This window comes from Nothobranchius furzeri, chromosome 12, assembly GCF_043380555.1.
Source record: "Nothobranchius furzeri strain GRZ-AD chromosome 12, NfurGRZ-RIMD1, whole genome shotgun sequence".
NCBI lineage: Eukaryota > Metazoa > Chordata > Actinopteri > Cyprinodontiformes > Nothobranchiidae > Nothobranchius > Nothobranchius furzeri.
In genome coordinates, this window is record NC_091752.1 from 55,504,217 (window position 1) to 55,529,917 (window position 25,701).

Below are 25,701 nucleotides of genomic sequence, written 5' to 3' on the forward strand. Positions count from 1 at the left end.
TAGAGGTCACACAATGCTAGTGTTTTATTGGGCCTTTACACACGTGCATGAGGTCAAACACAGATCTGACCATACATCAGTGATGGCAGGCAGCAGACAGACATGACATTTTCCAAGAACAGGAATCTGGCTTCAAGTTTTCCATGTCCAAACCTTGTCTGAACACCCTGCCATTCAGTACTTTCAGAAAACCAAAACCTTTGTTAAGTAATAGCAAAACAACACGGTCACAGACTCGTAGGAGAGACAGGAAATACAGCCAGATGTTAAATTATCTCAATTTAGTATCTGTAGTTGTGCTTTATGACTTATAAGAGCTTTAAAATCATAAAACGGGCATATTAACAACCATATTAAACATTATGTAACCGTATATAACGTTAGCGTTAAGGTAAAGCTCAATAATAACACATTTCCTGAACTAAAATACATATTTATTACGATTACATAAACACACATTCATTTGATGACATTTTGCATCTATATTTCCCTCTAATGGAAGGTCCATACTGACAACTGGTCCACATTTTCAATTCAGGTTTCATAAATGCTTATGGACATTTAGGTCGGATCCACTATTAAAATGAACAGAAATGTTTTTGGGTTCTACGTGTGATTTGGTGGACACTAAAGACAAATTGTGAGGTGGTGCTCACTCCTCACCCCTTCCACGTGGACCTCAAGGAATAAACCATCAACCCTGCTCAATGGTCAACTTTCCTGGTGGGGTCACCTCTGAGGACAGTGGGAGGGTTAAGTTAGAGGTATAATGCAGAAGAGAAGAAGAGGAGGAGGAAAATATAATTTCTATAGCGCCTCTCAAGATAAAAATCACGAGGCGCTTCACAAAAACAAAAAATGTAAAAATATAAAAAAAAGAATTTAGAAAATGTTTAAAAATATATTTTAATGAGCAAAAAAATAGACAATTGTGATTAAAAAAATGTTAAGAATGAGAGAGTGAATAGGAAAGAGGGAAATCAGTGGATCCTGAGGAAGGTGGAATAGGTGGGGAGAGCAGAATAAAGAGAGAGGGTGAAGAAGGTCATACAAAAGCCACTTTAAACAAGTGAGTTTTCAGCTGCTTTTTAAAGGAAAGTGGGAGTGGATCTACTAAACCACTCTATAACCGTGGATCACTATAATGTGTATGTTTAGTCCTTTAGAGGGATAGTTTGATCTTTTGAAGTGTGTGAACATTTAATATTGTATCTGTTGTCTTTGATCAGCCCCGGTTTGGAGAAATGGAGATTACTTCTGATTGAACTGATAGGCAAATGGCTAGTCAGAATAATTTGAGACCAAATTTGGAGTTGGAATCCAACTGTGGGCCACAAAACTTAATTCCTTGAAATTTTCTGTAAAAAAAAATCAATTCCTAATTTATTATTTTCACTATTATGCATGTGAAAAATAAAAACAAAAATTCAAATATGAATGGGATCTGTTTATGTTTTTACTATACCAATGCGTGCAAACTTGCAAACCTTTTCATTGTAATTTTGTGGATCATAAATCTAAAAGCTTTAGGAACCATTGGAATTGATTTTACATTACACTGTTATTTGGGGGTGAAAAATTAGCGACTGAGCTAGCTAGCTGTAGCACTGTAGTTAGCTAAGTTTTAGCATTTGTATCAAAGTTGTGAACGTCTTACGATTGGAGTCCTTAAGGATTGCTGTAATCCATTTTGCAACTAGCCGTTAGCTCGTCTGATCCGAACTCATCTTTGGTTTTCCAAATCCAGGTTGTTCAAAACTCGATTTACAACAGGTAAGACATAAATCGCTAATAATGTTTTAAAACAGCCCAACTTAAAAAAAATCTGACCCATTATCTTATGCGGTTTTAATTATATTTGAAATCATATTAATTGTTAAAGTCCTATTTTTTGCTGATAAATCGGATATTCTTGAAAATAATTGCAATTATAAGCTTGACAATCAACCCAAGTTCATCTCAAACAAGTAATGCTGTTACTCAGAAAGAACATTTCTGTACAAAGTGAATTCTTCCTTATGAAGGTTTCTCTTCCCTTTCAAAAATAGCAAACTTGTAAACAAAGGAAAAAAAATACAGATCTGGCATTCCTTCAAAATGCCCAGAAAAAACAAATACGACAGTTAACATAAAATACTACCTGGTCATTAAAGCCTTAGTATTTTTTGGAATGGCTAAAAGTGCTTGTAGTTGTTAGAGAGCGTCCTGCTCTCAGGTCATTTTTGTTGCTTTATGGAATATTCTACAGGCATGTCACTTCTTCTGTGGTTGAAAAAAGATGTCTTAGCACAATACGGAGTTTGTTGTTGCGGTTTTATGCTTCCCTTTGATTAGAGGATCACTGTTGATGCTTATTTCCTCAAAAGAACAGCACTGGTTAACAAAATAAAACTCTTTATAGTGATTTTGGCAAACTGGGTAATAAGTTATGTATCAGCCATGGCCTCAGCGCTAGTACATAGTACAGATTAGAACAGGAAAGGCATAAATAAGCAGTTAAGATGAATGTAGTAAAAATAACACAATCGAACGATGTGCTTCCATACATATCTAATGCATGGACCTGCAGTTTCATTTTGCAGTAATATACCACATTCTTAAACCGCGACTTACGTCATCTTCATTTGTGTTACAAATGAGCTGCGAGTTATACATCCCACATCCAGATTAATACATCCACTCAGAGTAAAATGCAACGCGACCGAGAGTGCAGTGAACATCTTTGACCTCTGTGGGTTTGTGCCACATCGGCAAGAAAAGAACAAGGAGATGGTGATCGCTTGCTACGCCACTTCCTGTCGGCGATGAAAAAGGATTAAGAAGGGCTTTTGAGGAAGGGGGTTGTTTACGAGACCCGAAGATGTCCAGGTGTCCTCTGTGGACGGTCTCTACAAGGCAAAGAGGGCATCCTCCGTCCGTTCGGCCTTCTTATGGGAGCCGCCAGGAGCACGAGCAGGGTGAGGAGGGTTAGCTCCGGGAGGAGACGGGAGAGTGTCCACGGCCTTAGCTCGCTCCTCCAGGAACTTATCAAACTCTGAAAGAAACAATTCATTTGCTTGGCATTTCAATAAAGACTGGAGGCGTTGGTAGCATGCGTTTGTTGCATTAACTATGATCCAAGTACCTTCACTGGTCACGCCCTCCTCAGAGGCCTCTCCCTTCTATCCAAAAGAAAGAAAAAGGAAGATTTTCTTAAATGGACAAAAATATTTGATTCCTCTGATGAGTCACACAAAGTGGCTCACAAACCTTGTTGAGCCTCACATTTTCACAATTATTGTTAGCACTGAGTTAGCATGTAAACGTCAGACGTGTGGTTATCGGCAGCATCAGTTACTGGTGGAATTAATAAAGTTACAGAGAAAATGTAAAAGGAAAATATAAAATATGTGGAGTCATGTGAAACGAATGGATGAGATGTGCTGTTAAAGAAAGCCAAACAAAAGGAAGAGAAAAGAGAGAAAGAAGGGTAAATTAACAGAAATAAAGGTATAATTGCTCACCACATCAGCACAGAGCCACTCCTCTATGTCATCCATGACAGAGGACTGCGATACGGGAATCTACAGAGCGAAGCCACGGACAAACCAAAGCCACATAAACACACACAACCCCCCCAAAAAGAGGCAACACACACACATAAATAACAAGAATAAGAATCACCTCATGGAGGAAGCTCATGGACAAAGATGATAAAAAATAATAACGGCAACTAACTCGGCCTCTCTCAACTCGGTCTTCGTGTGGCTCAACAGCTGACGACTAACGACACTAATAATAATAATAATAAATAATAATAATACATTTTATTTCAAAGCGCCTTTCAGGACACCCAAGGTCACTTTACACAAAACACGTAATAAAATACAATAAAACAATAATAAAACCCAAAGAAGAAAAAACAGAGAGAAACATTTCAATAAAATCAGAGGTTGTAGGCAGATTTAAACATATGTGTTTTGAGTTTTGATTGGAAAAGGGTAAAACTGTCGATGTTCCTGATGTCTGGGGGAAGTGAGTTCCAGAGTCGAGGAGCAGAGCGGCTGAAAGCTCTGCTCCCCATGGTAGCGAGACGGGCAGAAGGAACCGCAAGATGGATGGAAGAAGAAGATCTGAGTGAACGGGACGGGGTGTGAATACTTATAAGGTCTGAGATATATGGAGGAGAGAGGTTGTGGATTGCTTTGAAGGTATGGAGGAGAATTTTGAAGATGGACCTGAATTTAACTGGGAGCCAGTGGAGCTGCTGGAGAACCGGCGTGATGTGGTGAAAGGAAGGGGTTCTGGTGATAATACGGGCTGCTGAATTCTGGACCAGTTGCAGTTTATGAAGGACTTTGTTGGGGAGACCATAAAGAAGTGAATTGCAATAGTCGAGACGGGAGGTGACGAGGCTGTGGACGAGAATGGCGGCAGTGTGAGGGGTCAGTGAGGGACGAAGACGGTTTATGGAACGTAGATGGAAGTATGCTGACCGAATTAAGTTATTAATGTGAGCCTGAAAAGAAAGGGAGCTGTCGAGAATGACACCCAGACTCTTGACATGAGGTGAGGGGGAGACTGTGGCACTGTCAATAGTTAAAGAAAAGCTGTCAGATGTTGAGAGGGTGGAGTTAGTGCCAACTAGAAGAAGTTCAGTTTTATTGCCGTTGAGTTTGAGGAAATTAGAGGTAAACCATGATTTGATTTCAGAGAGGCAGAGTGTAAGGGAGGATGGTGGGAGAGTTGAGTTGGGCTTACTGGAAATGTAGAGCTGGGTGTCATCTGCAAAGCAGTGAAACTGGATATTGAATTTGCGGAAGATTTTGCCGATAGGGAGGAGATATACTATGAAGAGGAGGGGCCCCAGGACAGAGCCCTGGGGCACACCTGACTTGACTGGGGAGGGTTCTGAGGTAAAGGATTTTAACTGGATGAACTGAGTGCGGCCAGTAAGGTAAGATTGAAACCAGCGGAGGGGGGTGTGAGTGATGCCTAAGGAATAGAGTCTATTAAGGAGGATGGGATGAGAAATGGTGTCAAAGGCCGCACTCAGATCGAGGAGAATAAGAATAGAGATTAAACCAGAATCAGCAGCAATGAGTAGGTCGTTAGTGATCTTGATGAGAGCTGTTTCTGTGCTGTGGTGGGGACAGAAGCCAGACTGAAACTGTTCATAAAGGTTATTGCGGGTGAGATGTGAATGGAGCTGAGATGCAACTGTTTTCTCAAGGACTTTGGAAATGAAGGGAAGATGGGAAATGGGACGGAGGTTATTGAAATCATTGGGATCTAAACCAGGTTTTTTTAGAATAGGGCTGACTGAAGCGGATTTGAATAGGGATGGGACCGTACCAGAGGATAGTGAGGAATGAATAATGGCTGTTATAAAAGGGAGCAGAGAAGAAAGGCAGGATTTAACTAAAACAGTTGGAATAGGGTCCAGTTGACAGGTGGAAGGTTTGGATTTGGTGATGTAATCTAATATTTCTGAGGGATGGGGAAGTTCAAAGGAGGAGAACGGAATGGTGGGTTCAAATAAATCAGGAGAGGGAGGGGAGGAATGAGGTAAAGAGAGATGGATTCTATTGACCTTCTCATTAAAAAACTGAAGGAGAGAGTTACAGGTTTCTGAAGAGTAAAGATGGATGGGTAAGGAGTCGGGAGGCTGAAAAATGCTGTTCATGATGGAAAATAATGTTTTAGTGTTGCTGGAGTTGGACGAGATGAGACCGGAGTAATACTGAGATTTGGCATGGGAGATGGAGTCCTTGTAGAGAGAAATCTGAGCAGAATATAAGTCTTTATGGATGGTGAGACCGGTTTTCTTGTAGAGTCTTTCAAGCCTCCGGTTGGTAGCTTTCAAGGAGCGAAGGGCAGGGGTGAACCATGGAGCAGACCGAGTAAAATATACAGAGCGGGATTTGATGGGAGCAAATGAATTAAGGATAGAAACCAGACCGTTATTGTACTGAATGACAAGATCATCGGGAGTAGAGGACAAATTAGGGGTCAAGGTGGCAAAACTGGAGGACAGGGAGGCTAGATCAATGTCCTTAATATTACGAAAAGAAATGATACGTGGTGACTTGATGATGGAGAGACGGAGGGGAACAGAAAAGGAGATGAGGAAGTGGTCCGTGAAAGGGAGCGGGTCAGCTGTACAGTTGGAGGGGGTCAGGCCGGAGCAGCAGATTAAATCCAGGGTGTGACCTTTAATGTGAGTGGGAAAATTGGCATATTGATGAAAACTGAGGCTGTCCAAAGATGAGGAGAAGTCTTTGCTGAGGGGGAGGGCCATATTGTCCATATGAATATTAAAATCACCAAGTAAAATTACATTTGGGGAAAGGGCGGACAGATGGGATAAAAGAGCAGAGAGTTCATTTAAAAACTCAGGGCTGAACTTGGGGGGACGATAAACAGTGACAATTATTGTGGGGGTCGGGCCGGAGAGTTGACAGGCGAGGCATTCCAGAGTGGTGAGAGGCGGAAGGTTTACGGGAAGGACCTTCCAAGTCTCGCGATACAGTATCGCGAGACCACCGCCGCGGCCCGACCCACGGGGTTTGGAGAGGTAAACAAATCCGGGAGGAGTACAGTCATTGAGTTGTGAGAAATCGCTGGGTTGTTGCCATGTTTCGTTCAGACAAAGAAAGTCTAGCTTATGGTCACTGATGGTATCTTGGAGGAGATGTCCTTTACCAGAGAGGGAGCGAATGTAATCATTCCACATCAGTAGTTAAAGCCATACTATGCAACTTTTTCATATTTTTAAATCATTTTCTTGAGCCAGTATGTGCTAAAATGACCCTTCACAAGGTAATGACATGTCATTCAGACCCCACCATTGCCTTCTGCGGCCAGAATACCGCACTTGCAACTTTTGAGTGCTAGTCCGGTCCCTGTTGGACTTGGTTAAGTGCTGACACGCCTGGCGCTGGAGTCTGCTTCCACGTTTCCTGCATGTTTTTGATCGTGAACACAGCTAATTTGTAGACTTGGGCGGTATCCGAGTTTTACAGTCCAACTTCCTCCACATCTTATCAAAGTGTACGGTATTACCGGGACTAATTTAAAAATGATGACGAAAGCCTCAAGTGGAATTACCAAACTGCTGGTTTGGACCTTCACCATTCAGAAATGGAATAACAAACACTTTTACTGAAACAATAACATCAAAACATTAACAACTTTTTAAAAAATGCAGCTTATAAAAAGATATTTCACCTGAAAAAACAGTATGTTTACCTTAACTGGATTCAGGATAGGAAATTGTGGACCGACTGATAAACACACGCTTCGATGAGCTTGTGGCACAAACACATGGGCACCTTGGGGCTAGTCGCAACATCTGGGGAAGGCTGGCAGCATTTTTCCACCAGAAAAGTGCGTTGTCGTCTCTTTTAAAGTGACCGTGTGTATTTTCCCTGGCGATAGGGGGCAGTACATAACTAAATCATTGCAAGCAAGTATTATTTTTGCGTTCATCTAAGACCTTACTAACAGATGGCAATTAGGGTCAAAAATCCCTGGGAGTGCAACCTCCAGCAAAATAACAAGAACACCAGATTTCCTTTCATCACTGGCAACGAGTGAAGAGTAAATGTGTAAAACAACAACGTTTATTCATGGTGAAAGTTTTGTAACCATTTGTTACAAATTAGTAATGTATTCCGTCCTCACGGGCTTCTATAGAAGAAAACATGGTATCCAATATGGCGTCGTCCGCTCCCATGTATTGCAGACCCGATTTTTATGGTTATGTTATGAAACCGCCAATATTTTTCAACAACCGGGCATCTTTGAATTCATTTACCACAACATTTCAATGAATATTTCCAGAGATTAATGGTAAAAACTACACATAGTCACTTTAATAACAGGGCAGGATTATTTCAGCTCCGGCTCCTTCCTGTGCCGACGGGCCTGCATCTTTCGCTGTTACCTCACAAATTACCTCATCAGTCTTTACCGGCTCTCCTTTTGCGTTCGCTTCGAACCCGAAATACTCCCAAACTGCGGAAGCCGTCTTCTTTTTAGACACCAAGTCAGCTGGTGCGCGAGCTGCCATTTTTCTTTCGGCGCGTCTCCGCGCCGTCACGTGATGACATCACATTCATAAGCTTTATGGAACATCTCTAAAAGTTGGACAAAACATTTTAAACTATTTAAGTAAAACTGAATATTCAACCATGCATTCGTTTTATACATAAATGACTTTCAACTATCTTTTTTATTTATTTATTTATTTTTGAATGCTCATCTCCTACGTGCACTGTTTGTTTGTTTTTTTCAAGAAGGTATTGGAACTGACACCGTTGCTATTTTTTAACACTGGCCGTAAGTGTAATACCGCCCAAGCCTACTGATTTGTTTGATTTAGTGATGAACCGCTTCTGTAGAAACTAATGAAGGCCGAGGAGACACTATTCTAAAAGCAAGCCAAAACTCCCTTTAATCCATAAATTGCTTAAACATTATCAAGAGACTGATTGGAAACGTTAAGAGCACAGGGACTGTCAAGAGGCACGACAAACACACCAAATGGAGTGCGAAGTTCGCTGTATGATGATGACGATGGCCTTTTTGGTTCAGTGTGTGTGTTAGCACACAACAATCCCAGGGTGTGAGGTTTGCTATATTTGTAGAAACTATTACATGGAGAAGCAAATGTTAGCCAACAAAAGCACTAGTTTCCTCGTGAGGTCAGAGTTTGTGCATGAAGGACAGAAAATCAAAGGACAGGCTGGGCAGGAGCCGTTCACCAGGGAGGAAATAAATCATGCAGCTTAATGATAAAGCAGAACATCTTACAAAGCACAATAATAAGTCTGTCTCTTAAAAAAACATGTCAAATCGACATAGAAACAATCAGAATTTTCACTTTCACGGTTACAATTATTAAATGGAATTATTTCCTTGTTAGTGCTACAGTTAGACTGTGGGTGTGTCATTAATAACTGGTGTATTATGTGATCCACAGACTGGAAGACGACAGGTAAAAGCCCACCATCATGCAAAAAAACAACAACAATCAGCTCATTCTGTTTTGTGCTGGAAGCAGAACAAAGAGCCCAGAAAAGGTTTTCTTTGTTAGCGATTTTCTTTTATGACGCTCCAAAAGTTTTTAACAAGTGACTGGACTCCATGAAGGTCTGCCCAGCTTGGCTTGGATGGTTTTCGCAACCGAAGCCTGTAGTTGTGAAGATCACGACCATGTTTTCCACATACTGCTGTTTAACGATTACACTTTCAACATTTGTGCTGCTTTGGAACATTTCCAGCAAAATGTACGATTTCCAAATGACTGATCTTTTAATGAGCTGAGGAGCATTTTGCTACTCCATCACAATTCCCTGTGATTTTATGTTTTTAACGGAGCTGATGGAAGTTTTATGTGACTTGTTGCATCTATGAAAGGGAAGCTGGTGTTAATGTGAGGGTTAGAACCAAGTCTGGTGTTTAGTTCATCTTCTAGAGGAGTAGAATAGTGGCGGGCAACAAGACCGAACACTTATATAACAGTGATCATCTGCATCACTAACGAAAAACACGACGATGAATGAAAGACGCACCGATTGCTGTGTTCGAGGCGGATTCTGATTTGAGATTTTTGTAAACTCAGAGCTGTCTATTTAGATTCTTGACAGATTTTAGATCCAACTGTAAACATTCACAAAATATTTTTGTAATCTCTTGCTCGGGTTTGTTCAAAGCGTTGTAAGTTTTATTTTGACGAGCTTCTCAGCTCAAGTGAAAATTGACTGATTCAGGTCCCCTTCTCAGCAATCGGTGCATCACTATTCCCTTCATGTTCAGTGGATAAACTTTGGATAAAACACTGAATTATTTGCTTTAATATTTATTCTACTTCCATAAAGCAGGCAGGTCAATTAAAGGAAACTTATGAGTGTCTTTCTTTTGCCCAACACCAGAGAGCACTTGTACTAAAGCACGAAGGTGAATGTTCACAGGGTAGAAACCGTGTTTGAGGATTTAAGAACAGAGCGGTGAGATGAAGCCATCAAAAACAAACATGCACAGCTCATGGGGAGTTTGACAATGGAGGTGGGTGGGGTGAGGCAGGAGGACACACTGTGGGTAGAGTCCTCACCATTCCTTGGGTAATAAGCCAGCTGTCTATGGGCAGCTCCTGATCTGCTGGGTTATCATCCCCCTCTACCCTCAGCTGAATCAACAACAGAATAAGACCTTACACAAGAGAAGAAAGGCCCCACCACAGCAGAGCACACAGTCCAGAGAGAGGAGACAGAGGAGGAGTCAAATGTGCAAGACGGTCATCATTAATAGAGAATAAATAAAAGAGAGAATATGGCAAAAAAGAAGTCATTCCATTAAAAAGTGAAAATGTGGAAAAGAAAATGAGACGTTGATTCTGTCAAAATAAAAGCAAAAAACTCAAATTTAAATTAATCTTAGGTCCATTTTTTGAACCAGTCAGTGTGTGCATGTGTGTGTGTGTTCCAGATTTCAGAACTATTTGTGTACTAACCGATAACCTCCACACATATTGCAACGTTTGCTCAGAGAATAAACTGAACGACCTGTGACCTCTGCGACCTCCGAGTCTGGGTTTTGTGTGAAAACTGATTGTGAATATTTGCTTTTCCACCCAAACTCAGACAGAGCTAAAGTAGCACTGACACGCTGCACAAGCTGCAAAATTAACCTTTCTTTCTAATTGAAACTTTAAATTCGCGGCCATGCCTGCAGGTTACAAACGCATTAGCTGCGTGGATGACGGGGGTTAGAGAGACTTGTCCCTGAAGTAAATCTGAACCAGGTTGCAGGTTTCAGTGCACTCACCCCACTGGCATTCTGCTGTCTGACATCCAACGCAGAGGCTAGGCCGCCCAGAGCGTGGGGGTCTTCATATTTTACACTGCACACAAAAACATAAAACCACACTGAGGAGCTAGCGCTAACTTTTATAACCTACAGGACAGGGGGAGAGAGACAATAGTTCAAATGCAAAACTACGATTCAAAACTGGTTTAAAAGAGTCTAAAGTGGGGTTTCAGTTTAAAGAGTGAATTAAATGGCTGCAGTAAGAAGTGAAAAGAAAGCGGCCTACCTTTTCCGCTGTTCAGCCAGTGAGCTGCTCCTGGTCTGAGCGAACATGTCGAAGTCGTCCTTCTGGGTCGACAGGGAGGACAGAGTGCCGCTCACCCTGTCTGAACTTACCTCTGAGGCCAGGCAGCATCCATTCAGGAGAAAAGCAAAGAAAGGAATTATATAAGGACAAGGTGTAAAAATAAGTGACTAGATAAAGACAACAGAGACCAACAGGTGATCCTGTACACTACAACGAAAGCTCCTGTTGAACTAAAACCTGAAAAGAGCAACAGAGAGAAGGGGAATGGGGTTTCAGTCGCATTTAGATTAAATCTTAAGACTCCAAATCCTGGATGGCGGAAAACTTTCTCCAGCTCAATTAACGAGGACTAAACGGAGGTTTTGGTCATCGGTCCTGAGGCCCAGAGAGAGACACTTTCATCGAAATTACAATCTTTGTCTTTTAATCCCTCTGAACACGTGAAGAACCTGGGTGTGACTTTTGACTCTGAGCGGACTTTTATCCCGCACATTAAAAACATCACAAAAATAGGTTTTTATCATCTAAAGAGCATCGCCAGAGTCCACCACATGCTCTCTCGGGCCAGTACGAAGACGCTGATGCATGCTTTTATCACCAGTAGAATAGACTACTGTAATTCCATCTTTCAGTTCTTTTTAAAACACAGAAAAGGTTTTATTTACCTGCAACGTTTCGTTTGCGGCTGCAGACACCATCAGGCTGACGCCGATGGCGGCGGCAATTCCTTCGTTTATCCGCGGGCAGCAGTTTGCAGCCGCAAACGAAACGTTGCAGGTAAATAAAACCTTTTCTGTGTTTTACAAAGAACTGAAAGATGGAATTTGAAACTCAACACAGCAAGAACACACCAAAGACTACTGTAATGTCCTGCTGGTCTTCCCAAAAAGAGCATCTCAGGTTTATAACGTCTACAAAATTCTGCAGCACGTGTCCTGATGAAGACCAGGAGGCGGGAGCACATGACACTAGTTTTAGAGTCATTGCATTGGCTCCCCGCATGTTTCAGGATCCATTTTAAGGTTCTTTTAATGGTTTTTAAGTGTCTTAACGGTCTTGGGCCTTCTTATCTCTTAGAATTGCTTTTGCCATATGAACCCTCACAGCCTCTGCACTCCTCTGGCAGGCGTCTCCTGGTCATCCCTAAAGTCAGGACACACACTCACTGCGAGGCATCCTTCCAGTTTTACGGCCTTCGCCTCAGAAATGAGCTGCCGGAGGACCTCAGAGATGCAGAGAACGTTCATGTTTTTAAGACCAGGCTCAAGACCCGCCTATTTAGGTTAGCTTTTATCTAATTATTTATTATGGTTTTATTACTCGTTTTACATGATTTTATGTTAGCATTGTTTCATTATTTAATTATATTTTTTATTTTATTGTCCATATGATTTTTTTATCATTTATTTTTTTATCATTTATCTTTTATTCTTATATTTTTACTCATTTTAATCCCTTGTTTCCTCTGTAGGGGCCCTCTGCCCCGAGGGCAGTGGTCAACTGTTGCTCCTTGGGCGCTCTATAGGTAGTGTTTGAGTGGAGGTGGGCATCAATGGCCGCCCAAGTGGTGCTCGCTGCAGAACCACAAAGGCGGGGCTGCACCAGAGTCAGCCCCGCCCATTCCAGAGTCAGCCCATTTCCTTCCAGTAGTCAGACTTGATAGCATTCTGGAACCATAGAGGGTGTTATAGCTAATATCATCTAAAATGCAAGATTGAAGCTGGAGTTGAGAAGTTAATTGAACCGTTTTTGTAAAGGTTCCATATAAATAAAAATCTAAATTTTGGAACTTTTTACCATGTTATATTGTCATTTCCTCAGAAGAAACACGCCAAAGCCATTTTTGGCCTCATTCACACATTTTCCTCCCATCTCAGCTTCAATTTGGTCCTCTCCCCCTGAAGTGGGTCTGGTCTTGGTTCTCAAATCTGGATATTCTGTGAATTTTCTGAAATAACTTCTACTGAGACACCGCTAGAAAAACCATACATCCCATACACTGGATGGCACAATAACATGTGATGCCACTTGCTCGTTATCAGATGTAGTGGCGAAGTGGTTATGGAGTCAGATTTGCGTGTAGTTTTGCGCAGGTTCGCCTCCCGGTAGTGGCGCAAACTTTTTCTTCTTTTCTAGCTGCGCTTGCCAGTACTATGTTTTTAACCATTTATTGGTATACAGTTTAAAATATAATGACTAATGTGTTTGTTTGTTTTTTATTTATTCGTTTATTTAGCCAGTGTGAGTCCATTTGTGAGCAGAGTTTCAACTAAAATGCTGTTTAGGGACGACCAAATTCAAAGAACTTTTAGAGACATACGTATTTTGCAGAAAATAAACATTACAACTAAAATATAAACAAATTAAATGTTTCAGCTGGATAAATAGATTGCTGCCGACCCCACCGAGTCGAACCAGCATCAGCTGAGGGGAAAGCAAAACTTAAAATTGACGCTTTGGCCACTGGACTACCAGAACACACTAAAAATTGTCCTTAAATGCTGTTTTACCCCCGGTTCTGTTGGAGCGGCTGTGGACAGATATTAGCTAAAAGAAACCTTTTCATTTCGGGATATATTCAGGCTTTGTCATGTAGCAAGTTATATTTATCTTGCTTAATTGGAGCATAGAACATAACATTAACATTTGTAAAGTAGTAACAGCCGTAATTCATGTGGGTCAGGTTAGATTGCGATAAAATAAAAAATAAAAAAACAGAAGAAGTCAGTGGGCTAGGCTGAGTTTGCGTGAATGGACGGGGCTGACTCTGGTGCAGCTCCACCTTCGTGGTTCTGCAGCGAGCACCCTCTCCCTCTGGGCGCCCTGACTTGGTTGCTGTGGTTGACCTGATGCTGCCAGGGCAGACGGCTCCTCTGGCGTTTCCTTGCCTTACCTTAAATGGCTCATCTGAACTCGGCAAAATATAAAACTATCCTTTTTACTGATGTTATTGGATGTGTGTGTGTGTGTGTGTGTGTGTGTGTGTGTGTGTGTGTGTGTGTGTGTGTGTGTGTGTGACTGTTAATGATTTTTAAACTGTGATGGGAATTTTAGGTCATTTTCATTCTGTAAAGCACTTTGAGCCACACTTTTGCTTGAAAAGCGCTTTATAAATAAAATCTGATTGATTGAAAATTAGGCTTGTTTAACATTCTGCTGCAGGTCTGCAGAGGCTGGTCAGGAGGGCTGCTACGGTCCTGATGAGAACACAGAGGTGGAAATGTTCACCAGCCGGCGCAGTCGCACAGACAAACACTCCAGTCCGATAAAGCAACATGAGAATGAAGCATACTAAAAACCACAACCCAGACAGCAACAGTTTTGTCCTCACCCACACTCGCCAGAGCAGTGGACAGAGCAGCAGTGGGAGGATTACAAGCCGGGGAGGCCGTGGGCCCGGCTGTGGAGCTGGGCGGAAGGCTGGATGTGATCCTGGGTGTGACCACAGCAGGAGATCCTGGTCCCAGATCGATCAGGTTGTCCTCTGTGGCGTCGGATAACAGCTGAGAGGAGACAAAACGTGATGGTGTAACTTTAGGGGGGACTGGGACTCGCAGCATTTATGGATGTGAGTAAAGTAACAGATATTAAAAAGTACAGAACCATGCATTTAAGTCTAACTAAAAATGAGCAATATGGCAACGTTTTCCCACTCTGGTCAACTCAAATACTGGGATGCTGGGGTCATACTTGCCTCGGTCTGCAGGCAGCATCACAAACAAACAAAAACACAAAAATAAACATTAACAAATTGTAAAAACAGGAAGTTGTTACAGATGACCCACCCCCGCTGGTTAGGATGCTTTCATTATCCACATTTTAAACACTTTTTAAATGTTATTGTTTGTTGTCTTTTCAGTAGAAAATCCAATTGAACAAACTGCTACACACGTTTTGTACAATGAAAAACTAAAAACATAAAAGCAGCTATTCTAAGAGTAACTGAGGCATTTGATTTAGGTTGGTTAGATTTGAAGCATCTGTTGACGGCCCTTACCCCGCCGTTCTTCGCAGCCCTTCCAGACCTGTACCTCTCATACCTGTGAGCAACACAGAACACACGTTTTCAGCTTCAGATGTTCACACGGCTTCACAAAACCCGATGAAAGGCATCAAAGCAACGACAGATTGCTCAGGATGAAAGAGTTAACAGTGATGTTGTTTTTCTCCTGAATGAAATGAGTCATTTTAAGAAGTACTCATAGCTGCAGCAAAGCCTGTTTGATCCAGATCACCTCTCGTATCGAAGGAAGACATTGTTGAGGTCGTCGTTGGCGTGCAGCAGTTCCTCCGTCACCTCCTCGTTGGAAACGCGAGAAATCAGCTCGACCACCCTCTGCTGCATGGCCCGGCACGTTCGGTTCAGCTCCTGGGCAGATTGATGCACCAACAGACCGATCAACAGGAAGAAGAAACGAGCAGAGCAGACACAAACGCAGAAACACGAGTCTGCCAACTACCAAACAAACCCTCTGTCAGCAGCGCGGAGTAAAGCTGCTCAGATGGGGCTTGGAAACAGAAACCCACGCTGCACATTTACTGTATTTAGACGATCCTCTTATGTTCTGCTTCAGATGGAAAAAGGAGGAAGCAAAAAAAGTGCATCCCATAATAATTACAGCTGGCAGAGGGTGGTGTGCACCAGGCCAGATCCTGGAAGCTGACATGGATACCTGAGCGGATTTGTCCAGAGGAGATTAAACGCTTCTCCTTCACCTCCTGACAGGTTTTAGGAGCAAAAACTGGTAACACTGCTCCCCCTGGTGGATGAAAAGCACTACAACAGGACGTCTTTGGCTCCGTAGGTGACGTTAAAGGGCAAATGCAGCACGGATTTCTTTTTCAAGGTTGTATTTTTCATCTTAGATCATCTCACAAAAAGTGAAGGATTTTCTTATCAATATATATATATATATATATCTTATATATATCTTATCAAATATCCTTCAAAATAAAACTCAAAACACAGAAAAGTCAGATAAAGACAAATACACCTGCTAACAGTCAGTCATGTCAAACACAGCCTAAGAGCGCTGAATGTGTTTATATGAAAGCTGAAGGTGGACCTGGAGCAGCTCCAGGTCCGAGACATCCTCCTGACCGGGGACCATCTCCGTTAGCATCTCTGACATGACTTTGATATTTCCTCTCACGATGTCCAGCTCACTCCGCAGACGGGCAATCTGAAAGCACAAGCAGGATCACTCTGTTCACCAACGCCTCACTTGGATTAAAATCCACGAATGAAACGGCTCCAGTGGCATTGCAGGAAGCGCCTCTCACCTGTTCAGGTGTTGCTGTGATGGGGTTGGGGACGTTTGTGGAGGCTGGAGCAGCAGGGCCGGTTTTAGGCATCCCAGCAGCAGGAGAAACGGGAGCCAGGTACTTTAACATGGCTGGATCCACTTCCGGTGTACCCTGTGAATAAAATCATGTAGTAACACTTAACGTGCACTTAAATAAAGATCTGAAGGCGTTCCTGCTTACTCTCCGAGGCGTGTGAATGGGAGACAAAGCATCCAGGTCTGCCATGGGGAACTCGATGCCTTTTCTCTTCAGCTCCTCATAAATGTGGACCACACCGGTCAGATCAGGACTGCTCCTGAACGCATCCGCCCAGGACTGTCACAACAAACAAAGACATGCTCTGGATTCTCTCTTCACAATAACAATAATAATAAATATCTAAAAGCCACATCAGTGGAGCGAGTCACAAAAGCCAAACTTTTGGGTGAAAAATCTAAAAATCTCTTTTCTCTCACACCATTTACTCTCTTTTCTGAGAATTCAAAAAAATCTATTAGCATTTTGGTATAAAAGCTGTTTGTTTCTGAAATTTTCCTTAGAATGCGTCCAGTGGTTTGTGACAGTTAGCTAACAGAGGACCAACATTACTGTCTGACGTTTAGTGGCAGGTGGTAAAAACCGGGAGCAGAGGCCTGATTACTTGTATGAGAGACAGGACTTTGTCTTGCACGATTGCTGGTGGATTAGTCTTTGGGGAGATGATTTTAACCAGAACGCCATCAATGAAGTCTTTGCTGGCCACCTGAACGTGAAACCTGTGGCCGCAGTTCTTCACACAGGCCTCCAGCACCTACAGGAAGCCACAGCGTCGTTAATCTCTGCAGAAACATCCTAAAAAGCTTCTGTCAGCAAACTGCAAGAAGATTGGAGGCTTCTTGGCTTGCCAACAGACACTCAGCCATCTTCTCACCGTTAGCGCCAGCATGACCTCTCTGTAATTCCTGTTGCTGCACAGTCTCTTCTTCAGTGCCCGCATGGCGTCTTTTGGCCTGGAAAGAAACAGCAGAGAAGTTGGGGCTTCATTAGGAGCCCACGCGGGGAGCGAGCGCAACATCGCCGACTTTGTTGGAATAAACTCTCTTCCTGTGCCACAGGAACAGATGCCAGTCAGTCTGTCAGCGTAACTGTTTGACACAGAAAGTGAAGAGCTGTCACGCCATCTGGATCTGCCTTTTCTTCTCCGCTCCTTTCTGCGCGACTACAGAATGTTTCTCCCAAGGCGAGATCAAAGCTGTCCACGCATCAAGAGTTCGGGCTGGCTCTATGCCCGACGCTCCCCTTCTCCTCAGAGAAGACGAGGCATAAAAAAGACTTCATCAGCTCTTTTATACAGTCCAGGTTACTTATTAAGGCTAATAAAACCAGTAAAGATGGACGGTGACGGACATTTCGTGCAAAGAAAACTGAACATGAACGTGTGGAAACATTCTTTGGAGCATCTGTTTTGCTCTCGCACCATCTGTCGTCACGCCGTTTAAAAAGCTGATCACCAGAAGTGTGTGCTAAGGCAACACAATCTCCTGAATCAGGAGCTCCAGAGGTCACCAGTTGGTTCCGTTTTATTTTGTCTAAACTGAACATCTCGTCTTAAAGATGTTCTGCGTTTCCGAGGTGACGGAGAAGGTTGCGTGTCGCGTGTGAAGACGGAGGAGGGAGGAATGTGAAACTAGAGAAAGCGATAGAAAACCTTTTCACACCTTTATTTATTATTAAGGGTGACATTTACTGGATCTGAAGCCACCTTTATCCAAACGTTCGATGTGTTAACTGACACCTTTGTTCTCAAACTTACTTCAGGATTGAATTAAATCCTTTTGGCCTCTGAGTAGAAATAGCAGCTATGAAGAAGTGACGATCGGGTTTAGCAGAGCCCTGCAGGCTGGACGTTGCTTTGTGTAGGAGGCTGATCCAAGACTTAAACGTATTCATTCATTCATTTGGAATTTCGGGTGGAGAACAAAAGCGTTTGTGTGAGATGGACAGTAGTTAGTGTATTATCTGGTGTCAGTCTGACACGAGCCAGTCTCATGACAAGCTGTAACGAGAACGGCCCTCTGAAGTTGAATATCCGCAGTGATCCGACACGAAGGAGATTGAAAATATTCCAAACATGAATTATTTCCTGCTCACCCTTCGTCCGTTTCATTGATGATGTCACAGATCTCCATGTTGAGGCTCCAGTCCTCACTCTGCAGACCGCCATCGGTGGCTCGCTCTGGAGGAAAACACACAACAACAAAAAAACCAAGCAGAGCCATAAATATATTGTTTTATGATCATAAAGTGATACAGTGTACACCATCAACAAACAAAATGTTGGTTTTAAATCAAATAATTACAGTATCTTCCCAGTTGGATGTGCCCGGAAAACCTCACCAGGGAGGTGTCCAGGAGGCATCCTAATCAGATGCCCGAGTGACCTTAACTGGCTCCTCTCGACGTGGAGGAGCAGCAGATCTACTACGAGCCCCTCCTGGGTGACCGAGCTTCTCACCCCCCCACACGAGACCCGCTGCCCCCACACCCAGAGCCCCCAGGCCCCCACCCAGACCTACTCAGGGGAGATGCAGCCGCCAGGCAGCAACCCATGGCCACCGCCGAGACCCTCCAAGGGGCCCCACTCACAGCCGCCAGCAGTCCACCCCCAAGGCAACCCAAGCACTTCCAGAGGGGGGCAGCAGCCCCCCAGCCCCAGTGAACCCACCTCCAGGGAACGTCTGGATACTCCAAACTCAGACCCTCCGCCCCATCACCCACATCAACCCGCAGGACAATATCAATGACCCCCTATCATCGCCATATAATGGAACCGATCAAAGGAGCCCAGTGAGATTGGTTTGAAGCGGAAGCAGAAGCTATCTCAAGTGTAATATGATCTAACAAAAGATTTCTATACTGGTTAATGCAAAGAGTATCTCTATTTTTCCAATTCATGAGGATAGTTTTCTTAGCGATGCATATGGCAGTCAGAACCACGCGCACCACATTATAACCATTTGTTACAAATCGGTAAATGCATTTCATCCTCACCGGCTCCCATAGAAGGAAACATGGCGTCTAATATGGCATCGTCCAGAGCATTTCTTGTACTTCCTAAACAAGTGATGTTTTATAGCGGATAAAATAAATAAATGTCATAAATACAGAAAGAAAGAACTCTATAGTGTTCTCCTTTTTTCTTAATGCATTTCGTATCGTTAATGCATTCGTATTCATGTATCGGATTGGGACTCAGTATTGGCAGATTCTGAAAATTAAAAGACTCAAAATCAGATCGAGAGCAAAAAAAAACATGATCGGAACATCCATAGTCTCTGGGCTTCAACCTCGTGCTTTGAACTTTAGTAAGTTGACAGAATAAAGCAGGAATGTGAGGACTGTGTAAAAAGACGTATAAACTCGATGTGATGTGGCTGTGTACTCAGCCATAACCTGTAATAATGGTCAGAAACAGAAGCCACACAACACTAGTCTAAGTTTCACATTCCACACCATTGTTTAAGGCTAATTTTAGCTACAGACAGGAAATAACAAAGAATCTTACACCTTCATAAATGTAAACAAAGGATTTATTTTAAAAAAAGTTTTACTTTCTAATCATCTGAAGACAAGCCAAGTACAAGAGAGGGATGTTGTTTTATATTTAAATGAAATTACTGCCATAATATTCTCTTAAACTCCATTGATTTTGAGTCTCGAGTGTAGATCTAGAAGAATTAAACCCTCTCCTTCAGTCACATCTCAAGTAAGCTCCTCAAGTGGATTGTTGTGTCACAGCAGGACAGTGACGAAAGGAGAGAGGAAGACAGAATCAAACAAACTGTAAAATGTGCAAGAATGGCCCCAAGTAATTAAAGCTGTGCAGACAAGTTAAAAGCAATAATTCATTATGGTGTGGCGTCACCTCCCTTCTAGATCCTGGTACACTGACACAACGGTGGTGATCACGTGGCTTTAATAGTGCCAAGCTGCACCAAGCACTTGCCAACAAAAGCTGCAAAGTCCCTCTCTGAGCCATCTCTCTTCATTATGGTCTTTCAAGCCTCATCCTTCCATTATTTAACTTGTCAGCACCACCGGTCGGCACCTGTGTTTTCTATAGTATTTAGTGACTTCCCTTCATCTACTTGTTTCAGTAAGTTAAACTCTTGTTAGTCATATTATGAAGCGTCTCCTTTCTTTAAGCCAGGTGAAATGATGACTTGTCCTCTCCGTTGAAGAGTACAAATTACTATCAGGGCAACAGAAATCTGATTAAATAAAGCCTCAGCCTGGAGAGGATGAACTGCAGAGATCTAGAGACAACTCTAGGAAATGCTGAAGACGAGCAATAACACTGTTACTGAAAGAAAAGTGAAAATAAAGTCAATTCAAAGCCTTTCTGATTATGGTTCATGTAAAAAAAATAGGTCGTTTCCATCATTTGCATAAATGATCGATCAGACACTGGTAACAACTGACCTAATCTAAGGTTGTGCTAACTGATGAAGTCACAACAAATGAATGTGTTAGACTCACACATGCTTTGTTTCATATCTGCTGGACAAGAACGTGAAGGTTTCTAGCTCAGGACAACAAGGCTGACCAAGGAATCTGGCCATCTATCGTTCAGGGACTGACAGCAACATTAGCGTAATCTCAGAGCCACACTTTTTATTTAAAAACACACACCCTGGAAAGTTTTAAGACAAACAAACGCATAGAGCTTTTGTGAGTGACTGTTAGCGGCGGACGAAAGTTATCTAGAGGTGCTAGCTAACACATTAGCTGGGAGCTCATTCCACGCAGATGACGTTTGCTAGAAAAGATGCCAGCCAGCTCGCTTTTTCCGCTCATACGAAGAGTACGTTTAAAAATATGCTCTAAAGAGAAAGCGCCACATAATTTGGCAAAACATTGACGAATGGCGTACCTATGCATTGGCCAACAGGAGTGCTGTAAGGATTTCCAAGTAAAAAGTCCATTTTGACAACAAACGATCCGCTTGGGAATGACAGGGGCTGAGGCCCAGAGGCCGCGGCGGTACCTGTAGGCCCCGCCTACACAAAGACCCTATTGGACGAAAAACGCAAAGCTTCAATTCAATTGGTTAAAATTATTGTCAGTCATAATTGGTATCCTAAAGCTCTGGTCAACAAAGTTTTCCAAGCTATATTAGAACAAAACGCGTTTTTCTCTACGAAATCTCATTTTGCTCCTTCTTTTTTTTAAATAATCCTTTCACCGGTTTAAAGTTAAACAATTTGCCAAAGCGTTAAAATTATGAAAATCAATTATTTTCGTAAATAAAACGACAAGAGAATCGTAATATTTTAGCGAGTACTGGTCTTTTAAAACATGTTAACTGAAATTAAATGTACATAAAGTCATTGTTGATAACTAAGTTTAGTTTTAAGTTGTGTTAATGTCGCAATCAAACCTACATAATAGTGGAACAGGTTGATGTTTTATTTTAACACTTTGTCTTAGACGTACCTGAACGCATCTGAAACGCTACTTGTTGCTAAGTAACAAGTAACAAGGCGTACTGTCCGTGTAATCCGTTGGTCTAAACGTTTATTTACCCACTATACCTATAAAAAAGAGCGGTGACTACGTTTTTTAGTTGTCAGTGGTGAGTATTATTGTTAAAATATTCGATTCTCACACAAGCTGGGGAAGCGCGGAGGGGAAAATGAAGGATCAGTACCTCGTTATTACGTATTAACAAGAAACTTTCTTGTAATAACGTGTTTAATATCTCGTAAGACGTTTCCGTATACGCTACTGTTAGAGCCAGTCCTTTACACATCGTCCAATATTTATGATAATTTTAACTGAACAAATTTAACTTAACACAATAACTTAGGGTGTAAATTAAAGCCCAGTGTGTGTTTATTTCCAAACAGGATAAACGTGATGAATTCACAGCCCACTCTGATGAACACGCGAATGCTGATGGATGCAACAAGGGATGAAGCCCTAAACATCAAGAAACTTTGTGGAGGCAAACAAACTGTTGACATGAGTGATATCAGTCAGTTACACTTGAACCTGAAAAGTGAGAACAGATCATTTGAATCGACTAATCGATCAATGCGAGGTGTTTGTGTCTGGTTATGTGTGAGCTGATTTGTTTACAGACATCCTGAAGATTGACATTCTACACGACTTCACATCTCTGGTCAAACTTGACCTGTTTCACAACCTGATAGAGAAGATCGAGGGCCTGGACAGCCTCTATAATCTCACCTGGCTCAGTGAGGAATCTTGTCATGAATGTGTGTACACTGGTAAGAATCTGATCAGTGGAATGCTCACGTTTAGATTCTTTCTTTTAGATCTGTCCTACAATAAAATCACAAAAATTGAAGGCCTGGATGGTTTGAAAAAGCTTGAAGTGCTGAATTTATCCAACAACAATATCTCTCGCTTGGAGAACATGGATGCACTACAGAACCTGAGTCACTTCCTCGTTGCAAACAACCTCATCAAAGACCTGGACAATGTAAGATTTCCCTTCCTGAGTGAGGACTAAAATAGATTATTTTGTAAAAGTTGTAGTTTGGAGTAAAATATTGCACTACCACAACTTATGCATTTTAAAGGTACTCTATCTTACGAGGATGAAGAAGTTGTACGAACTCTACATGGTTGGAAATCCTGTCAGTGATGGAGAAGAATACACTTTGTTCTCTGTAGCCTTTCTGCCAAAGCTAAGATACCTTGACGACACTTTGATTAACATAGAGATTGTAAGTACAAATGATTGTAGCACATCTTTTTGTTAACTCCTTATCCTTCCTTACATGTTTTTGATCCCCTTGAGGAAACGTTTTCTCTTCTTTTGGCCCCTTCTTATATTATTAAGGAACAGTAGGATTCAGCTTGTATTGAGTCCGAAGGAACATCATTTTAGTTAAAAGTGTGGAACACTGAAAAAACATTTTTTTAATTATTATTTCTGATTATAATCAGTCACTGTATGTTTTTCATGCAGGCTGAACATGAAAATAGTCTCCTGCATTAGAAAATAGATGGAGAAAATCTAGGATTTGTAAAGGCTAATAGATCGACGTCACACTGACTTGACTCACTACAGGGAAGAGTGTTGTAGTTTTAGCATCCAGGAAGCCAACAATCCGACTAGTAGAAGCTAACCATTAGCATTAGCAACACGGCCATACAGGAAAAACTCCTCCAGGCTTGCGTGGAGATAATACATCCACATTGCAAGTGGTAGAGTTGAGTTGTTATTATCCAATCCAAGGCGAGAAAACCAAATATCAGGAAATAAGACTCCAAAACCTGGCATGTTGTGCCACTTTCTGCTGCAGCAGACTTGTCGGTGCTGGTCCGTGTTTTTGGGCTCTTGGCATTCATTCCTACCAGAGACCACTACGCGTATTGATCAAACAAGTTTCCCACACCTTTAAAAGCACGCGTATATCAATATTCTTTTATTGCCGAGTTACTTATCCTCAAATGTGTTTCTACAGAGAGAAGAGGCATCCATGAAATACCAGCAGCAGCTCCATGAACTTGCAAAACGGAAAAATCAGAAGCAGCAAAGAACTGAAGCTGAGGTCAAAATAAAAAATATGTACAACATTTAATGAGGTTTTTTGCAGTTCAAGTTATTCTTGTTTTGTTTTGTTTTCATAGAATGCCTTTGTGGAGGATATTGATGGTTCGAGTTTGTTTAACAGCCTGTTTAAAGACAATCCAGAAGTATTGAGACCACACTGCCTCCCAGAAGTTGCTCCACTGCTTCAAACATATCTTTGATGCTTTATTTTTAGTCAATGTTTTTATTTAACACTCAGTAAACCACGATCAAATCGTCTATTGAGTCCTTGACTGTGCGCTTACATTAGAGGTCCAAATGAAGGAGCTGTGTTTGCACTTGTTTGAAGTGGGCTTGGCTGAGCACAGGTGCAGACAGACAGAGCTGAGGTCCTTTTACAGTGGCCAGAATGAGGTGGAGACATTCTACAAGCAGAAGACATCTCAGATACTCGCAGAGTTTGATGAACAGCGCACACAGGCAAGTAGATTCTGCTTTTAAGAAGACATCATTGAGGGAAAGCAGTGCACCACCAATGTGTTTATAGATGGTGTTGAGGGTCTGACCTCATGAGGAAATTACTATGCAGTGATTTTCTCCAAAATGACTGTGCTTAAATTGCTCTGGAAAGCAAATAATCACATCAGCGCCAAGAAACTTCATTTCCCATGATGCTTTGCACACGGAAGCATTGGGTGACGTCACCGCCTAGTACCAGAAACACGTTCTGCGCATGTGCGGGAAGCCGTGGACTTTTCCCGCGAACTAAGACCATAAATCTTCAGCAGAGACAAAGAAACCTCGTTCTTTTGCCCAGGATACCTGGCGGTGAGGACACGCTTGTCGAACGTTCCGACTTCTTTGAGCACGCGGAAGCTCTAAGAGCCAAGTTGAGCCCACGGGACCGCTGATCTGCTCGTTTCTGCTCCCCTCCAGCTGATGTTTGAGGACACAGAACCCGCGGAGGGAAACAACAACTCCATCCAGCTCTCAGAAACGCTGTAAGTTATAACTCAGCACAGAAAGAAACTTTGCTGTCTCTGTCCAGCCCGTGGAGAAACACTCGTGAACGCCAAACAACGGAGAAAGCATCAAACCGACGGATGACGCCGGAAACTGCGGAGAAAAACGGAGAACCGTCAAGTCATAACAGCGGGGGACGCCTTGCTGCTTTGGTGATCAGGAAACTCATTTTTTTTCTCTCCTTTTCTTCTCCCGTTTCCTCTATAGTCTCAAATAAGCAATAAACCGCGTCTATTGCTTAAAAAGTAGCTTCGTGTTTTCCTCTTTCGTCCCAAACACGTCCGTCGGGTCATTTTGAAGAATAAACTGCTTATTAATCATTGTTTGGTATCTTTAAATGTTCGGCCATGGCCAGGCTGATAAACTAAGGATATTAACTCGTGATTAATCTTTTGTGTTGTTGCATGATCCTTTGAAATGTTTTGAGTGATTTAAGGTTAAGTTACTACTGATTCTAAGTGCTTTGGAAGTTAAAGTGCAAGTTGCCACCCACACTTTAGCCAGACAAAGGGGTCAGCCATCTTGTATTCAAGACTCCATTTTGAATCCATACACACGCACACACACACACACACACACATACACACTACTCCTTTGTGAGAACAAAGGACCCCATTCATACATCCTCCATCACATGCAAACACATCCATCTTCAATCATATCACACGGTTATTATTCATCTATTCCACTGTTTATTCATTTGACAAATTGTTAATTAAATGTTATA

At 42.2% G+C, this 25,701-nt stretch overlaps 2 protein-coding genes across 5 annotated transcripts in view; one reads left to right on the plus strand and one right to left on the minus strand.

Moving 5' to 3' along the window:
* Nucleotides 1–21,475, minus strand: LOC107376557 (target of myb1 like 2 membrane trafficking protein). Of its 3 annotated transcripts, XM_015945705.3 has the most exons (16): nucleotides 21,318–21,475; nucleotides 18,536–18,620; nucleotides 17,316–17,394; nucleotides 17,046–17,195; nucleotides 16,586–16,720; nucleotides 16,382–16,516; nucleotides 16,165–16,281; nucleotides 15,334–15,467; nucleotides 15,096–15,138; nucleotides 14,430–14,601; nucleotides 11,078–11,189; nucleotides 10,810–10,885; nucleotides 10,097–10,171; nucleotides 3,504–3,563; nucleotides 3,125–3,161; nucleotides 1–3,034 (listed from the first exon to the last, which is right to left on the minus strand). In XM_015945705.3, exons 1-16 carry the CDS (start codon nucleotides 21,367–21,369, stop codon nucleotides 2,889–2,891), a joined length of 1,608 nt encoding a protein of 535 aa, XP_015801191.3. In that variant the 5' UTR covers nucleotides 21,370–21,475; the 3' UTR covers nucleotides 1–2,888. The 3 variants fall into 3 exon arrangements, with proteins under 3 accessions (XP_015801191.3, XP_070398821.1, XP_070398822.1); XM_070542720.1 differs by lacking the exon at nucleotides 10,097–10,171; XM_070542721.1 differs by lacking the exons at nucleotides 3,504–3,563; nucleotides 10,097–10,171.
* The window catches only part of drc3 (dynein regulatory complex subunit 3), a 20,937-nt gene continuing 14,712 nt past the window's right edge, over nucleotides 19,477–25,701 (plus strand). The window contains exons 1-8 of one of the 2 annotated variants that reach the window (XM_054750535.2): nucleotides 19,477–20,540; nucleotides 22,294–22,445; nucleotides 22,528–22,644; nucleotides 22,726–22,892; nucleotides 22,993–23,139; nucleotides 23,884–23,970; nucleotides 24,050–24,160; nucleotides 24,255–24,431. In XM_054750535.2, the coding sequence (XP_054606510.2) occupies nucleotides 22,304–22,445; nucleotides 22,528–22,644; nucleotides 22,726–22,892; nucleotides 22,993–23,139; nucleotides 23,884–23,970; nucleotides 24,050–24,160; nucleotides 24,255–24,431 (948 nt within the window). In that variant the 5' untranslated portion in view covers nucleotides 19,477–20,540; nucleotides 22,294–22,303. Of the gene's footprint in view, nucleotides 20,541–21,878; nucleotides 22,020–22,293; nucleotides 22,446–22,527; nucleotides 22,645–22,725; nucleotides 22,893–22,992; nucleotides 23,140–23,883; nucleotides 23,971–24,049; nucleotides 24,161–24,254; nucleotides 24,432–25,701 lie in introns of those variants that run through there. The other variant, XM_054750534.2, reaches the window with a different exon arrangement.

Bases quoted from the DNA above. Each gene is read 5' to 3' on its own strand.
- LOC107376557 (XM_015945705.3), bottom strand. From the start codon at position 21,369: ATGGACTTTTTACTTGGAAATCCTTACAGCACTCCTGTTGGCCAATGC. The intron at 16,282-16,381 runs GTGAGAGGCGCT...TTGTGCTTTCAG, and splicing joins TCACAGCAACACCTGAACAG to ATTGCCCGTCTGCGGAGTGA. The intron at 10,886-11,077 runs GTAGGCCGCTTT...TTTTGTGTGCAG, and splicing joins CTGGCTGAACAGCGGAAAAG to TGTAAAATATGAAGACCCCC.